We start from the raw sequence: 18,792 nt of genomic DNA, 5'->3' as shown, positions 1-18,792 counted from the left end.
TTTTTTTAAACAAACCCTTTCCTTTCCTTGATCATTAGGTATTTTATATTTATTCATGCATCACTTCTTTTAAAAATAAACTAGTATCAGTGTGAGATAAAGTGCTTTTTTTTTTTAATGGTTGTGTTGCAACAGACTCTGTGAGGGTCCCGAGTTGAAAATCCTTTCATCATCTTCTTGACTGCCACTTTTTTCTCTGTTCATGTAAAAATTTGAATTTTGTATTAATGTTCTCTCATTTCTCTTGTGACTATGTCTTTGTGGTAAAAAGGAATCGATTATAAATCTACTTGAACTTTATCTCCTTGTGGAAATGCATAGTATTTTAGGTAAAAAGGTTAGGTATGCAGACTAAAAGCAGCCACTTTTGCCTTCGTAAATTTTTCTACAAAATGCATCCCGTGGGAGTTAGAATCCTGCAAAGACTGGTATACTTAAGAAATAAACTATTAAGGTAATAGATTGTGTTAAACTTGAGTTGAACATGAGTTATAGTATAAAAAGTCTTACTCCACCAAAAAAAAAAAAAGAAAAAGGAATTAATATAGAGACTGAAGGGTAAATTCTGTCCTTCTTAAAAATATGTAATCAAATTAGCATTTTGTGGGATTTACTGGGATGAATTTTCCCATTGGCATATGCAAATGCAAACAGGAAGAACATGGGCCCCAGGCTGCTAATGGCAGACATCTGCCTGGAGGGACAGCTATGTAAAAAAATGCCTGCATCCTTGCCCCCTGAGGACCTGGCATCAGCTGAGGTGGTTCTTGAAGTTATGGGAAGATTTTTAATTATGGAGAAGTTCCTCAGATGGTGAAAATAAGCAATGATCTCTTTTAAAGGGGAAGAAGGATCAGATGGTATTTCTTGAAATCACATCTGATGCAAGGTGGACAAAGTTCAAATGCCAAATATTCCCTATGCAACTGCTTTCAAATATTTTGGCTGTTTTCTCATAGCCATCTCAGTGCATTTGGGACACTTGGAGGACAGAGCTCATGAAGGCACATCTCATCTTCTCAAAGATAGGGCTGAGATGACATCCTCCTCTTCTGAGCAAGAGGAAAAGATCAGAGTAGTGCTGGAGCACTTGGGATCATCTCTGCATCTGTCTTGCTGCTGGGATGGGCCACTCAATGCACCAAGACCAGGCAAGACAAGATGATCTTCCATGGCTCCTGTAGGAAAGTGAGGCCATGGCCATGCTCCTCTGTTTGCTGCCCACTTTCTTCCCTTGCCCTCCACACACAGGGTTGCCCTTCCCTGAACTCAAAGCCAAGACTGCAACCAAGACTTTCAGGTATTTTTGGATGGCTAAAGAAAGATATATAGAGACAGATGACTTACAGTTCCCTCAGGTGGATCAATTTATATCTCTTTATATCTCAAAATTTGGTTTGCAGGTTTTTAATGATTGATGCCTTCAAGAAAATACTAGGGCTTTTTGTTATTTTAGAGAGTGCTTAAAATCAGAATCATTCCTCTCACTAGCTGGTAAGTGGATTAGTTTGGCAAATTAAAGCTTTAGTTAGGATGACAGTAGAAATGAGTATTTGTCCTTAGTCTTGATCAATGACTCTTGTCTCTAATGTTTCTTTTCTAGAAACTGAAATACTATATGCATATTTGATATTGTATTTAGTCTCTCAAGATGGCATTCCAGGTCTGATGTTCAATTAGGGAGTGCAGTTCTGTAATCCTTATTTAATTAGAACTCCCTGTCACAGTCCCTGTGAGTTGCATTTGTAATTGGATTCTCACAAGTGAGAATATGCAGAGGCTACCTCAAAGGGAAGTTGCAATTTGCTGATGTGTGTTCCTTATCTGTAGTTCTTCGAGAATGTTTCCTCTGCATATTCACATTATGGGTCCTGTCCACCTTCTGTTTGTCCTTGGATTTCTGCTGCCCAACAGCTGCCATGCTCAGTAAGAGTAACGTGCAACTCTAAAATCTCAGATGGCTTGGTGTCATCATGAGATGGCCCTTGTACAGTCCTAGTAGTCACTGCTCTTCTAGGAAGTTCCTGTAGGCCACCAGCACTGGAGAACCCAAACCCTCAGGTGTGAATATGCAAGGACAGCACTCTCAAAGAGCAAGCCAATGGTAAGTACCCTTTCTTTGTCTTCCATGATAAACCAGATATTTTAAATGTTATTTTGTAAGTTCCCTTTTGGCAAATTTGCTACACTTTTCCTAGGATAAAAACATACTGAGATTAATTTGGAGCTGTTGCTTTCCTGGCAAAACATGAGAAAGTATCTGTGTTTGCAGATGCTCACTTCAGTTGTAAATTGATTTACAGCTATCAGTGTGTGGGTGTGTACATGTTTGAGCTATAATGCATATTTCTTTCAGACAAAAAGGTACAATTACAGTGCAGTACTATGTATTTTACTATATATTCTTCTAGTTTATTACACTTAGAGTAGATTACGTAGCAGAGTGAGTCACAAACCAAAAAAAGTCTTCTAGCAGTGTGAATAGTGTTAATTCTCAAAACAGATTCTCCAGAAGAAAATCAAAGTTATATTTCTTTTCACTGCTACATTGTTTTCTGAACTTTTCTTTTTTCCAGACATGGAATTCTGCGAGCCTCCCCGTGTGCTGTGCCCTGGCTATCAGACTGATTTAGGAGTTGCAGCTGAGCACAGCTACCCGCTGGAGGCGGGCTCGGATGCGGACACTGAAACCGAAGGCGGCGCGTCCCCGGAGCACGCCCTGCGCCTGTGGATGAGGGGCCTCAAATCCCAGCACAGCTCCTGCCTGTCCAGCCGGGCAAACTCGGCACTGTCCCTCACCGACACTGACCATGAAAGGAAGTCTGATGGGGAGAATGGTAATAGAGATCTACTCAATAGAAGTAGTGATTTGTTCAAAACTTTCTTTTTCTGCTTCTCTTATTTTTCTTTTTTTCCTCTTTTTTATTTTTTCTCCTTTCTTCCTAGCTCTCCCCGTACTGTATATACGATGTGTATTGTATTTATAGTTTAGACAGAAAAGAAGACAAAATATGAAATAGTGATTATGTTAAAAGATTATTTCTCTAGAGAGGAATAACTTCCCCACATCCTTCACTTTTATGTCGTAAGACATTCATCATTTTAATTTGGTGGTCTCTGAATTAGATCCTAAAATAAATCTATATAGGTACATTTATATCACATTTTACAACCAGTTGTTCCTGGGGCTTCTGGAGGCAGCTTTAAGGCTCTTCAGGTGAATCGAGAAAGGCAACATATTCTCTATTTACCTCTAATCTTATGCTACACCTTAGAAGAAGATTTACTTTTATCAGCAGGACAGACTGAACAGGTCTTTGTAGTATCTCAGTTCTGTTTGTCCCTGCATCTAGAGAGTGAGCTTGTGGGTCATATGGGTTTGGTTTTTGTGTATGTGTGTTTTCTAAATATTCGTTCTCATTCAGGATTTTTTTACTCATTTGCTTTTCTTACAATTTGGTATGTCACAGGGAATAATGTGTATTTAATTAAGTAACATGGGGAATTAGTATTTTTTTAATCTCTGCATTAAAATTGATTAAAAGCTACTCTGTTTCCTTACAAAGTATAGTAAGTAAACAAATTCATCATGCTTAAGATCAACAAGCTTAGCTGAGACTTTAATTTCTGTGTTTAATAGCTGCATGTTATGGCAGGTCTAGATGTCTTTAAATATTGACACTTCAGTGTTGACAATGACATATTTTAGTGCCTCTGTAGTCATAAGGTTAATGTAACTGAAAGAGGTTTCAGTTATAAATGGCATTTCTATACTTACATGTTTGAATTTATCAAATATGAAGCTCATAATTATATAATTTCACCTGGCTGTCTGCCAGTGCCAACAATAATGTCCAATATAGGCTCAAAAACATTACATTATCTGCTTGAGGTTAAAAAAGAGATTTTAGTGCACAGCTTCTTTCTAATTAAATATTCCTTTAAGAATTAAGTATTCTGCACTATCACATTTTACTGTGTTGCTGCAATCAGTTGATTTTTAGATGCCACCCCATTTCCACTGTGCAATGGCTGCCTTATTCAGAAGCTTCCTGCTTCTGTAGGATCCATCCTCAGTGAAATGTTTGTTGCATGGGGAGGTTTTGTTTGGGCTTGAGGAAGGGTGTGTGTTTGTTTTTTCCTAAGACATTGGGTTTTAGATGGTGGCTGAAGGAATTTAATCTGGTCTGCCTGGCATTGGTCGGCCCTTAGCTATGAAAGTGGTTGAAAGGGAATGCTACTTGGAAGGAATGTGCAAACTTGTGCCATTTAAACTAAAAAATACACTTTTTTTTTTGGTAAAGTGCTGGGAAGCAGAAGTATTGAAAGCAAATTAAGCATGTAACCAAGTTCTGTATTGCAGTCTGGAGTGCAGTGGTGCAGCTGGGTGTTGAGGATATTTTGCTTAGTCGTACATGTACCACTTAATAAGTAATTTTCTGTGGATGAAAATTACTGCAAGTAGTGCACCTTCATCATCTTGCAAGATGTAGCAAGAAACATGTTGTTAAGAAGGGATACATAATCATTGTGCTTCCCCCACCAAAGAATGGTTTCTTTTTAAACCATTAAAACCATTAAAATCATATGAGGATGATTTTAATCAATTTAAACTGGTGTAGATAGTGGTTTTGCATGAGACTGTAAAATTTCATTTCTTGTAAGCCTTCTAAGAGTTTTTAAATCAGGGATTGATGTCTTTAGAGGTCTCTGGGCAGGGCCAACTAAAAAGGTATCAGTGCTTCCTGTAGTGTTGAGTCATTATAATAATTACAGTCTTGAAAGTTAATGTCTGGATAAATATGAACACCACAGTTCAAGATATGTTTGTTTATATTATCTATTATTTCACAAGTAAGTTCATAGCCAAGATTCCTGATCCAGAGTGCAGTGTGTTTTTCATCTGGGTTGGTACTCAGCAACAAAGCACTCTTAGAATACAGAAGTTCATGAATCTCTAGTTAAATTATGTCATAGATGGCACATCTTCCAGTTTCTGTGCACTCCTGTGTGCCAGGGGCTTTATCAGAGAGCCACAAGTGCTGCATTTATACTTACCATGGAAATATATTTTTTTTTGTGCCAGCCAGTAACTAGTGTAAAAATGGGAGGGTGCATAAGATCTGTTACTGGAAGTACATGAAATACTAATTTCCATGATACTTTCTAATTTCCGTAAAAATATTTAGCAATTCTGGATTTTGAGGGGTTGACCAAATGGTATGTGAATGCAGCTAGTTGGAACTGGAGTAAAATTAATGAGAAAGGTACAGTTGTTGCATGATTTGAGAAAACGTTGTTGTTGTCCATATTTTGAAAGGGTCAGTAGGGTTTCAGGTTTGGGTTTATTTTTTTTCTTCCTCTATGAGCACAATTTTTGCTATAAATGCAGAACAGGTCTTTTCATGGTAATATTGGGACAGTTAATTGTGTGGACTCCAGCAGATGTGCTTTCAAGGCAGTTTTTTGCTTTACATTGATCTGAAGCTAACGTACTTCATAAAATTTTCTTCTTTTTAGCTATTTCTTGACATTCTCCTATTCATTCTAAGCTCTAGCTTGAAGTTCCCTGTCACAGGATATATACTTCTCTGTTTATTTTGGGTAGCCTAATTTGAGGATTTATTTGAGGATTGTTTTCCTTTGTCGACGCACCAACTCTGTCATAATCACTGTTAAAACTCACTCTGGTTGTTTTGGCAGCATTGAACAGCATTGTATGAAACACCAACGTTCCCATTTAGTGTTGTCAAGTTAATGACAACTAATAATAGCCTATTAGTGCACAAACTGCCTTCAGCTTTGCTTGAGGCTGAGCAAAATATATATTGACTGCACGAAATGAATGACCAATTTCTTGGGGATCATTGCTTATCTCTGGTATAGTATAAATAGCTCCATTTAAACATAGTGTTACTCTACAATATGTGAATGTAAATTTCAGACAGCAGCACCACAGAATAACCATATAAAAAATAGTTCCTTTATTCCACTGAAGATTACACTTGCCCTCAGTTCACTGGTACAATGGTATCTGTCACTGCAGCATGTCAGAATATCAAGTTCGGTGCTTTCATCTGCCAGATTACTCAGCTGGCAAATTTATTTATTTAGTTAGTTGTTTATTTTTCTGGAGTATGTGGTTAAAAAAGAGGATAAAAACCCCTGATCTACAGAAAGCGTGATCTCCAGATAGATCCTTAAAATTAAATGGCTTAACACAAATCTGCCTCCCACACTAGGTAGTATACAAAAAGCAGCTCAAAGTCCATTTTGTGTCCATATAACCTTCCTCATTGTTGTTCATTCAGTTATGTTTTCCTTTACAGGATGTCTGTGCAGCTGTGACATGATGAATTTGACCTCAAGTACATTTATGCCATGCCATAATCCATTTTTGAACAATATTTGGCACATCTGCACAGTCATTCACTCTTTCACTTTTACCTGCTACATCTCAGCTAATGTGGAACTTCAGCCATTCCTACAATAACACAGTTTTTAACCTTTTTTATTTTGTCAGATTGCTTTGATGTACTTTGAAGTCTGGTTTGCTTGGCTTATTCCTAACAACTACTTAGATGTCTTCATGCAATTAGTTACTCTTTCTCTACAACACAGTGACAACCAGTAGGAGAGCAGAGGATTCCCAGTGCTGGAGGAGTGTACTGTGAAATGCAGACTTGACTTGGATCCAGATTCCTGCTCAGTTTCTTTGGCTGAATTATTTTATGACAACTGGGTATTAGCTGTAGTTCACAATGACTTCTTTGAGATTTGTAGGCAAGAAATTTGGGGTTTAGTACAGGCTGAAATACCACTGGTCATGCAGTGTAGCATTACAGTGCTTGTGAGATCTGGTCACTTTTTTTAATAACATACTTGTCTTTTTAAAAACAAAGCAAGAGGGAGGAAAACCAGCCGTGGAACAATGCAATATTTCTGGTTTGTCCACATAAATTGTTGGGAAAATTCTTTCTTAACATGAGTGTATGAGATCAGATTCTATTTGAAACAATACTTCTAGTAATAAAACAAACATTTTAAGCAATAGGCTGCAAAGATGGAATAATAATATTAGCCATATATTAATAAGTAGATGTAGTAGAGAATGTAGTATGTTACAGGTCAAAGCTGAGTTTAATGAGCTAGAAACATGTAAGATTATTCCTGTGTAATTCATCTAAGTATTTGTTTTATAGCCTGGGTGCAGTGATCCATTTAACAGAGCTTTTGACTGTCCCTAAATCTCTGAGGATTTTTCATTCACCTTCTGGGCAGGTGGGTGAGTTTTAGAAAAGTCACAGTTCTTTGTACTTCATATTCAGTATCTTAACAGTATCTGTTAAAGGGATAAAGATACTAAATTAGTAAAGAAAATACTGGAATGGCTGATGTATGAGAAGCACAGCTTTGTGAATGCTGTCGTTATGTAGACATGGGGAGGATTTAGCTAAAGACAAGGCTCTGATTTAATTTATGGTGTGTGTCAATAGACCTACTGTGAATTCACACCTGTTTAAATTAGGCTTGAATTTGGTTCTTCATAAAAGTCCTGTGTTTAATGTAAGAAAGTGACAGCATTGCAATTAATGTTGCTGTTATTTACTGTTATTTTGTAAACAAGTCAGGCATTAAGCTGATCTCTGGCTTTCTCATGTCTCCAGGAAATTATTACCAAGAGCTGCATCACAATAACGATACATGCTCTGAGAAGTGGGCATGTGGCTGCCTCTCTATGCAGGATTGTGTTTCTAATAATGATGGCTGAAGTATATCCATTAGCTCTTGTCCTGTCACTCTCTATTTACAGTGGTGCAATTAAGAAATTGAATTACTAATTCTCAAGTAGACCCATGAGGTTAAATATGTGTAAGTAGCCTTGAAAATGTAAAGGTAAATATTGGTCTTTATCCCATTCCCTCTGTGTCATTTAATATTTTTCTCTTTGTTCCTTGTATGCTTTATTTTGCTCTTTTGTTGTTATATGGGTTGCATTCTGTTTGTACACTCCTGTCTGTCAGATCATTTAAGGCACCTAATAGATTAAGGCAACCTCATCAATAAAATGCAAAAGCCCCCATGGTGAAATTCCTTCAACTTCTGTAGTTTACTATAGCTTGTCAGATATTTGATTTATGATACTTAGAGATCTTTCACAGAAAATGGCAGCTTACCTTCACTTAATAAAAGTCCTCTATTGCTTTTGCTGTGGAGTTTTTTTTTATCTTTTAGTGTTTAGATGGTGTTTATGTTGGTTGCTTCTGCTGTTGTTTCAGAAAAGAAGGCTCCTCAGTGTGAAAGGAAGCATGTGAACCCCTGCAGTAACATAGCAATGCCTTCTGGGGAGCATTGGCATATTCACTGACATGGTAACTGCTCTGCTGGAGTTGTTAAGAGTGTAAGATGCTTTTGTTGACCTTAGAGTGGTTCCTTTGGAAATGTTACTGTCTCAAAGGCAGCATGTAAGTTATCCGAATTGCTTCGGATAAGTGTGAGATGCTTCTGTAGGCACTGCAGCATCACCTCAGCTGCAATATCATGCAAGTCTTGAGCTTGTGTCCCCAGTATTTAAGCCATTTATGAAATTGTTTATGTATGGAAATCGAACTAATGACAGTATTGTGGGGAAAATTCTGCCTTTTAAAAGTACCATCTTTATTACTTTCTCTGACTATCAAGGGCATTGCATCTGCATGTCTTTTTTAATCTTTACAATTTTCATGTGGTCTATTAAAATCATTACACAGCATTAAAACATTCCCTTTTGTGTGGTTCTCTTTTGAGCACAGAACACTAATTTAAAGGCAAATATCAATATTAGTATCTTACATTAAAGATAATAAAACGGTGTTTAGAATGTAGCAGAAATACTTTCTGTATTCCAGAATCTAAATGACTTTTGCCTTCAGAATAGTAAAAATTACCAGTGCATTTGCACAAGGTTGTGTAATATTTTTATCCCTGCAGGTTTGGTTTTTTCTTGTGGGAAGGAGGAAAGCTTGAGAAGAGTCAGGTCTGATTTTTATTCCGGAAATCAGTAAATCGGCATTAGAGCTCAGGAAAAAAATCTCTTGGCTTTCCTCCCCTGTGTGATACAGCAGGTATCGTGGATGTGCCTTTAGGAGCCAGCAGCAATATAAATTATCACTTCTTTCATTTAAATCCTTTTTATTTTCTCAGTATTCTGGATATGAATGCAAGGGAAAATTATCTCCAGAAATACTTCAGAGTGTAAAAATATATTGCAGTGATTCTACGGTTTTTGGGACCTCAGTTTATCTAGGTTGCCACAGGGAAGAAAACTGAGATGGGATAGACAGATTGGTGTCTGCTTTCTGAAAGTGTGCTGCAGTACAGAAGGGTGAGGATTGTCTGACATTATTTCACAGTCTTTGTGAGACCAGGCAAACACTGAACAAAATATTTTTTCTCTTGTTGAGCATTTACTGTGAATTCTACAGGGAGACATCTCTGGACAAGTGTGTTGGTGGGAATAGTTCCATTTTAAAATGTCAGCATGTGTTTTATGGTTTTTTATGTTGTTTTATTAAGTTTACAGTGTATTTATTTCTCATCTTTTTTGGTTGAATTTAAAATTTAAATTCTAAAATCTTTACGAGATCAGCAATCGGATTTACAGAAACACCATGTAGTCATATTTTGTATATATGTCCTTTGGAATTATTAAGTTTCATAATTAATTTGAAATACAATCAATTTTCCTTATATGTTTTAAAATGTAGATGTTTATACCAGTGAGACCCAGTTTTTAATCAAAGTTTTGTATGTTTTCGTTAAAGCTGAAAGTTGAATATCTTTAGTGCAAAATAAGGGAAAACTTGTGAACTCTGATCATGGAATATTACAGTTAAGGCTTCTAGATAAATGAGATCAAATTATTCTGATTTGCTTCCTTATACTGTCATCCAGAATGGTTTTAAATACAAAGAGAACTGTAGATTTTATCATCCCCACAGAAAAATGCTTTACAGCTGCCAAATCACAAAGTGGTTGGGATTGGAGGTAGCCTTGAAGATCATCTTGTTCCACCCCCTGCCATGGGCAGGGACACCTTCCACTATCCAGGTTGCTCCAAGTCCTGTCCAACCTGGCCTGAAACACTTACAGGGATGGGACAGCCACAGCTACTCTGTGCCAGGGCCTTACCACCCTTACAGGGAAATAATACTTCCCAAATCTGCTCTAAACCCACAGTCTTCAATTTGAAACCATTCCCACCTGTCCTATCATTCCATGCCATCCATCTGTCTTGTAGCTCTTTTACATTTTGGATGGTGCTCTGAGATCTCCCCAGAGCCTTCTCTTCTCCAGCCCAAGCCTGTCTTCTTAGCTCCAGCTCTCTGAGCATCTTCATGGTCTCCTCCTGATTTTCTCAGACTGTAAAACCATTAGTGAAATAAATAGAAGGGATCTATTAAATGAGTACAGGATGGATACAGAATTGACAATCACTGACAAATTTCATTTTAGCATCTAGCATGGTTTAATCTAAATATTAAATATTATTTCTTCTTGATGTGAGATCTAAGAATTTATTTTTGTCATATGGATGAGAAAGGTTGTTCATTCTTACTTTCCAACATTTTAAATTTTTTGCCCATTTAATTCATTATGTGTTAAATTATCTTACATTTTTAAATTTGTTAGTATTTAATTTCCTGCTGGGCTTGGGAGTAAGATGAAGATCAGCATAAATCTGTACTATTCAGGCTTACCAATATTAGCATATCCATCTTACAAAAGGGAAGTATTAATAGTAGCAAGTGGCTTTCATCTAGAAGAAACACAGTGACCCATGGCTGCAGTCTTCATAGTCTTCTAAAACAAAACTATGAGACTTCAGTCTTCTACATGTATTAGCCTATTTCTAATTTCTGCAATAGAAAATAAGAAGATGCATATGAAATTTGAGTTCATTTTTCAGAATAAAGCAGATTTGAATGCTGCTTGTTTCAGCTTGCTTTTATATAAAGGACTTAAAAAATAAAATTCAGCATTTTCTATATTAGTTTTTGTTATTTAATCTTATCTAGCTCTATACCCTCACTTTTTACTTTGTAACATGAGCATAAGAGAAAATGTGTACAGATAGCTCTTCTAGAGTATGGGTTCAGGAGCACTGAACAATTCCTGCAGCCTGCCTCTTTTCCCTAACAGATGTTTTTGAGTAATATTTTAATTAGATTCGGATATTCTGATAGCTAATTGTATTGCCAGTGTTTTTTTTTTTGTCTGAAATTTCTACCCCAGATGATCTGCAATGTAGATTTTTTTGCCATGTTCCCAGCTCTGACTTTCATCTGAGCAGCACGTGTCAGCTTCTGATCATGAGCTGCTGGTCAGGAGCTGTTCAGGCATCACAGAGGGGCAGCCCTTGGGGCACCACAAACCACTTGTTGTAAAGAAACCACATTCCTTTGCCTTGGGTAATCCAGAGGGGGAGCTGGGCATGGTTTGTTACTCCATGAAACTACATATCCTAAAAGATATCTTTGTGGGAGGAAATACCTGCAATGAGGATGGCTTTGGACATCAGGTTAGGGTTTTTCAGCTCTATTGCTGGAAACCTTTTTAAAAGATCTCAAAAGCAGGTAACAAAGAGACAAAAGTTAAGGGTATTTCTAGACTGAGTATTGTATTAATTATGGTTCATAGCACTCCTTCCTCCTGTGTAATGGAAAGGGTTTTGCTCTCATCTTTCAATGTAGCTTTTAATTTTTTACATCTCTGCCTACAGTTATTTTTTGAGTAAATGTATATTATACATACCAAAGTCACAGTAAGTGTTGTTCAGACTTGTCTGTCCTTCTCATTGCTTTGTTCAGCATCAGTGTCAAGTGGCACTTTAGGTTTGAGAACATCCTATTTGATTAATTTTTCCCCAAATAGTGCTTTTGAGACAACAAACTTTGTTAGTGCCCAATCACACTAAGGTCTTTTAGAGCAAGCATTTTACTGTGGCAGAAGTGGCAGAGTCATAATGCATGCTTGGAATTTATGTTTTTCTGCACAATCTGTTATAAACATACCTCCAGTTACACAATCAGAAAGTATCTGATGTAATTTGCTTGTATTGAATCTTATTTGAATCTCCTTGTATTTTTGAGTTAGAGAGCTGCTTGCAGGCTGTGCACTGTCAGTGGGAGCTGATGAGTGATGCAGGATTTACAGCTCAGCACTAGAGACTTCTCAGTTATTTTCTTTATGACAAAACAACTTGTGAATGCTTGCACCTTTTGATTACTATGGAAAGGTTTAGGTTATGCTGCTGATCTCAGATGGGGGTGGAACTTTTGCTGTAAAGTGATAAAGCTCCTGGTAAAGGGAAAATCTCCAAATTTATTTTTATGTTCTTGTAAATTTTTGTTGAGGCCAAAACATTTCCCAGAATATTACATAATTTCCTTTTATAAGGAAGATGATAGTGATATATTTTTATGAGGAAGCGTGTGTGACTAGAAATGAGACTTCACATTTTGTGTCTTTTTCAAAAATCCTCAGCCCATCTCTCTCCCAGCTGAGAAGTTGTTCCAGTGCTTTTCCATTGCTTTGATAAAGGAAAGCCTTCCCTCCCATTTTGTGTGGTTTGTGGGCAGCATGTGCTGGTGAGCATTTGTGAGGGTGGGCACAGTGCCTGCAAGGGCAAGGGCTGCTCTGCCAAAGCATCAGAACCCAAATGTATTTCTTCTGGGCATCTCTAATTATTCACCATTTAGAAATGCAGTTCTCCCTCTGCAGCAAGGGGCACTGCCCAAATGCTTTTCTGTGATGTGTTCAATGTGTCTACAACTATCTTCTATGTCTTTGCCTGTGGGGAAAAGCATAATTGAATCATTCTTCCTGCGTGGTTGTGTGTTCAGCCAGTACAGTGTTCATTTCGAAATTCTTATTGATGGTTTCATTGATTATTTTTATTTTAGCCTGTAATTCTGTCTCCAATCTATCTTTTAAATTTTTATAGTTCACTATCTATTGTACAGCAAATTCAGCTATGTCTGGTTGTGTTCTTATTTTTTTTTAGAAATATAATCTCCTGAATCCAGATTTCTCAGTAGTAGCTAGTAGCCTACAGTACTTGAAAGCTCCTTTTCCTTTTTTATAACCTATCTCTTTTCCAGTACATTTTCTGATTACTGCACTACAGTTCGATTTTTATTGGATCATTTTAGAGCATAATAATTCATTTCTGATCCCTAACACTTCTTGTTCATGTCTGAAGTACTCCACACTATTTCAGTCACTCATTTTTGTTGACATCTTTTCTCTAAAGGCAGTCTTCTGCGATTTCTCACAAAATATCTTTCTGGCATCACCATTTTAGACTTGTGAGATCCAATTTCTTTTTAATACAAAATCAAATAGAAAGCATTTCTGTACTTCACCAGCCAGTGAATTTTTCGAGTTTTCTTCTAGCTATTTTATGCATTGTGTGGTGGCTAATAATGGCAAAAACAATACTACAGCAGCTGTACATGCAATAAAATAAACACATTTGCAATTGCTTTGCAACTCAAACAGTGCTTATTAATGTTAAATAAAGAGCCATAATAAGTAGAGTCAAAAGCAACTAAGTTTTTGCATGTGTCTGTGTAGAATTATTTGTTCATTCACTGCTTCTATAACAGTTTAGATTGAATTATTAACTGCCTTGTGTTTGGCAAAAAGAAAAAAAACCTGCATGTCCCTTCAGGTTTTGCAGAAAGCTAAGTCAAATCCTGCAGTTTCATTTAAGTTTCTCTTTCAGGCTCAATAAAAGCTCTTCAGATACTGAATTGTGGCAAGAAGCTGCTGGTAAGAGAAATGGCAGTGAGTTGAGTTGCCATTTTTAAATGTTTTCAGATTATTTTCTTTCAAAGCTCCAGATTTGTGCAGTCAAGAAAAAAGTAGTTCCTGTGGGTGGACTCATGTAGGTGGATCCAGGCTCTGGACAGCTTTTAGAGCTCAGGTTATGGGTTCCTGCAGGAGAGATTTAGGAGTCAGAATGGAAACAGACCCTCAGCCAGCTGGGAAACAGGAAGGAAAGTCCTCAAAGTGGAGATGTTTGTTGGTTTAACCAGCTCAGATCATGTTTCAATGCTAATCCTTGGCAGAGGTTTTCTGTATTGTAAAAACCCACCCACAGTCTCCTGCTGTTCTGTCCCTCTTGTTGCTGCCCTTTCAGTATGTGTTGATGGAATTTGAAGTTTTATATGCCCATGGAAGAGAAATACAAACAGCAATTGAGTACTGTTTGGAGTGTAGTTGTCTAGCTCAGGTGTAGAGCATAGCAGCCAAAAAATACATGGCAGAAGCTTTCCAACCTGCTCCTTTCACTCTGTAATGTTCTCTGGTTGCTTGCCTGTGCTAAAGACTCCTGATGTCCTTTGAGAACACCAACATATTTTGATGATGGTGTTAGTAAAGTCCTTGCCTGGTAATATTCTGAAGCTTGAATCCTAAGTGTCAGTGGACTGATAAAGCTGAAAAAACAGCTCAGTCAAGCAAAGAAGTGGAAACCTGGGGTGTCAAATGAATTTTAAAATGCATGTACAATTTTGCAGAGCAGTTATTCGTTGAGAACTAGAGGACTTTCTAATACTCCCGAGACAGAAAGATCTTTTAAAGTGCATGTCAACCTCTTCTAGAATTCAGGCTTGGAGGTGGCAGCATTGCTTATTCTGGCAGGTGGTAAATGCACATCTGCTGCTGTCTCCATACAGCTGCTTCTTGTAGCAGCTCAGAGAGTTTGAGGCCTGGCACTCACTCATAAGTGTGAGTGGTTGTGCTGAAATCTGTCACCACGCAAGTTAAAAAGGTAAGCAGGTAAAAAGTATGGAATTTGTTTATCTCTGTGAATTTGTTGGTGGTGTTTGATTGATTTGCACAGCTAATACATCAAAATTTCAGTTCAAAAAAAGTTGCGAAATTCTTCAGATGACAGAATTTCTTCCTTTGGTTTCATTTATTGATCTATGTACAAATACAAGAAAAGCAAACATCCCAAAAAACAGCTGACTGGGCAGTCAAGCATTTCCACCTTTTCATGTGAATAATAATTGCATTTAGAGGAGTTCTTCAACTGGTTTCTGCCCAGCAGCTTGGTGATGGTAATTTCAAATGTGGGTCTTCTTTGGATGCTTACAGTGAGTCACCAGAACAGGAAGAAGACAGACAGGAACAATTCTCTGCCGAGAGTAAGTCTTCCTTAAAGGCTCACTGTTTCATTTAATTGCTTCTAAAAAAATATTTTCCACATGTGTTTTAGAGCTAGTGATCTGGAAACAGGTGACAAATATTTCTATGTTGGTTTGGGGTTTTGATTTAGTTTGAAAGACAGGTGTTTGTCAGGAAAGGCAGGACTTCTTTTTTTGAATGGAGAATATAAACTTTCCTCTGAATTATTATAATTTTGAAATTAAGGGATTTTAGGCAAAGATAAGAGGACAGAAATAACAATTTTTATTAGTAAGTATAACAAGGCAAATAGAAACAATAACCATGCAATTAATAATAAACAGAATTAGGGACTCTTTGATAGCCCTTTTGGTTGAGACTGGAAAGGAGAGAGGAGAGGTTTTGCTTATAAAAGGTCTGGGACAGCTGATTTTGGTGCTCTTAAAGGATTTTGAAGAGTATTAAGTTGGAATGGCAGGAATGAGTAAAAGGTTTTGGGCTGGTGGTAAGTTCTTACCTATACCTGGTATAGCTAAGAAAGAACAAAAACAAAGAAACTTAACCCCCAACAGCTTTGGTTTTTTTTTTATTGCCTATTTTATATCCTTAAGACTCAGAGAACAGGAAATAACCTTCTGCTCATCTAACCTGGTTGACTATAAATACCTACCAAATTCAGTGGCATTTCTTAACTCCTCATCTTTGAATTACTTTCTTGACTTTTCTCTTGAATGTAGCTTATTCTGCCAACATGAGGGCACCCAGGGGATTAGTTAGAGACATGCTTCTGGGTCACCTCAGTTCTGTGATAAACTGGTAACTGGGACTGAAACTTACAGTCATCCTAAAAGAAAATATCTAAGAAGTAGAAAACCTGGTTTCATTGAGCTGTTATTTCAGAGGCTGAAGCATGACAAACTGTAGTGAAAATACAGAGAAAGCCATAGTGACTCCCATTCTGCTGGGTAGAATTAAAAAAAAAAAAAAAGGTATTTGGAAATACTCTGTGTTCTTTACACCAGATTGCCTCTTCTTTGCAGGGTGTCTAGTATTACTAGAAATGCTTACCTGTGTTCAGTATATGCAATGAAGTTTTATCAGTTAATGAAATAGTAGGAAAAATGCAAAAAAATAAGCCTAATCAAAATACACTGTCATAGAGATAGGACATAAGCAAAGACTTAATTAACTTTATAAATCTTATTAGCTGGCCATTTTCTAATCTCCCAAACAATGCTTCCAGGCAGTGATTTTTATTATTGGCATTAGAAGAAAGCTGGTAGATTCTCATGGAAATCAAGATTTATGTTACTTTACATCATACAGATATGATGAAAAGATGAGCCAGTCCTCTGAAAAGCCCAAATTTTATATATATATAATTTTATATATATATATAATTTTATCTCTTATCTTCCACAGGTTCATTCTAAGCCTCATGTAATATGCATAAAGCTCTTTAATAAAGAATTTTGTTATTAACTGAGGAGAACTTCTTTATCATTCTTATCTGTTTTTCAGGTAGTATCAGGTCAGACTTTCCACAACTGTTTAGTTTCTGCTTTTAATTAATTAAAAAACAGCTTTTATTGTGTTTAGGATAGTTGTTTCTTGTATTTTTAATTTATTGATACCTTTGTTTCCCACACAGTATTTTGTTGCATAGAAGTAGTAGCAGTTGAAACAGGGGAGTGGAACAGACCATTAAAAGGAGTACTTGCTGCCTTTATTGCTGTTGCCTCTGTTTTGAAACATTAATTACCAAATATACTTAAATATAGTATTTTCAATTTTTAAATTATAAAAAATGTAGGTGTTTATTTCAGTATTAAAATCTAGCTGAAATGTGGGGATGATAACATGACCCAGTGTTAGGGGCATAAAAATATTTATGAGAAATTGTCATGAAATGTGTCAGAAATGTGATTCTTATCTGATATTTAAACTGCAGATATTAAAACATCAGCTCTGAAACACAAGTCGATACCAAACATTTCAAAGATCCAGAAGGATATACAGCAAATTGGATGAAATTCAGTGTAGGGGATAGTAACCAAATATAAAATATTTAATAGGAGCTACTTTGGAAAGCAGTAATACTGAAAGGGGCCTCAAGGGCCAGTAAATGAGAAAAATGGAGCCAACAAGTCAAATGCTACTTTGGGCTGTATGTGTACATTTGTCTTGTCAAGGAACTATGAAATATAGGAGCTGTCATTAAGACTTCTCAGATTAGTCACTTCTGAGAGTTTCAACACCAGGGATGTATAAAATCAAAGAATCTCAGAGTAGCACAAAATGCAGTTGTGTCTTTGGGGCTTGTTATTCAAGGAAAGGGGGTTTTTTAAGGCCTAAATATCTAGAGAAAGTCTAAGTTGTTACTCAGATAATTGAAACAAGTATGGGGTGCAGGGAGGGAGGAGTTCTGTAGGTCTCCCACATGCTGGGTGATGTGTCACCAGGAGCACAGTGCAGAATGTGCAGCTGAACTATTTGCTGGCAGACATAGACTCAGCAGTGCTGGTTCAGAACTGTAACTGGCAGTCTGCAGAATTTAAATATGAGACAATTTCTAAACAGTGTAGTCATTCAACATGAGAATAATTTGCCAGGGGACCATTAGTTCCTACTACTTGGAGCTCTTGTGCTGTGAGGGTTAATGTGAGTGTCACTGGTTGAAACTTGTTCTGGCTGTGAAGTTGATCAGACTGGATGGTGCATTGGCTCTTTCTTTGCTTCAGTAAAGCTATGAGGTTTCTACTGACTATTAAATTTTTCCAACTTGTCTGTTTTAGAGTAGTATGAAGCAATAAATGAAGTGGTAGAGGTTTTGTGGCTGCAGTTGTTTAAAACCAGCCAACACATTTGAGTATATACTACAGAGGATGTGACAAGCATGTGATTATTGATTGCTGTTCTTCATCAGTTTGTAGTCAAAGGAAATAACCCAATAGACCTTTCCATCTCTACCTTGTGTGTATTGTCTATAGATGTAGCAGCTGCCCTAAACATTTGGCAGTTGGCCAAAGCCCAGAAATTAACTGTAAAAAATTAATTTTCTATTAGCTAATAAGGACAAAGGCCATTCAATTTCTTGTTTATACAGTAAGCTTATTGAATCTGATTGTACATCTGGGAACAAGCTGGTGGGATTCATTTGTAAATAATAATGCCTACGCATCACAGAAGGACTGTTGCAATAATCATTAAATAAAGGGGATTTTTGGTAGAATACAGGTCAAGATATTTATCTGTGGTAACCCAAACAGACAAAAGTTTATAATAAAGATTTAAGCAAAGAAATTAAAGAAATCTACATCTAATCAAACTGTGCCAAGATTAAATGAGAACCTTCCCTTTATTATCTTACTGCATTGTTGCCCTCCCCTGACAAGGTGTTAATCACAGCTTCTTTGTCTCCTGTGTAGTTTGCACTTCTGTCTCCAGGTGTAGCAAGGTTTGTTTCTTTTAATGTTTTTCTTCTATTCCAGTGTGTTGGCTTTTCTGCCTGAGTTGGAGGCAGTTGGTTTGTAGTCTTTTGATGGGTCCAGGGAGATCTAATCTTTTGATTCCTAGGGCTCTCGATTAAGGGCAGACAATTAATCCAATTTGCAT

At 37.0% G+C, this 18,792-nt stretch overlaps 1 protein-coding gene across 1 annotated transcript in view; it reads left to right on the top strand.

Moving 5' to 3' along the window:
* TENM1 (teneurin transmembrane protein 1) overlaps positions 1–18,792 on the top strand; it is a 310,397-nt gene that overhangs the window by 103,506 nt on the left and 188,099 nt on the right. Inside the window, exon 3 of the mRNA XM_079318538.1 lies at positions 2,577–2,837. Within this exon, the coding sequence (XP_079174664.1) occupies positions 2,577–2,837 (261 nt within the window). The remainder of the gene's footprint in view (positions 1–2,576; positions 2,838–18,792) is intronic.

This window comes from Erithacus rubecula (genome assembly GCF_903797595.1).
Source record: "Erithacus rubecula genome assembly, chromosome: 15".
NCBI classification, from domain to species: Eukaryota; Metazoa; Chordata; class Aves; order Passeriformes; family Muscicapidae; genus Erithacus; species Erithacus rubecula.
This window is presented reverse-complemented; position numbering and strand designations above follow the sequence as displayed.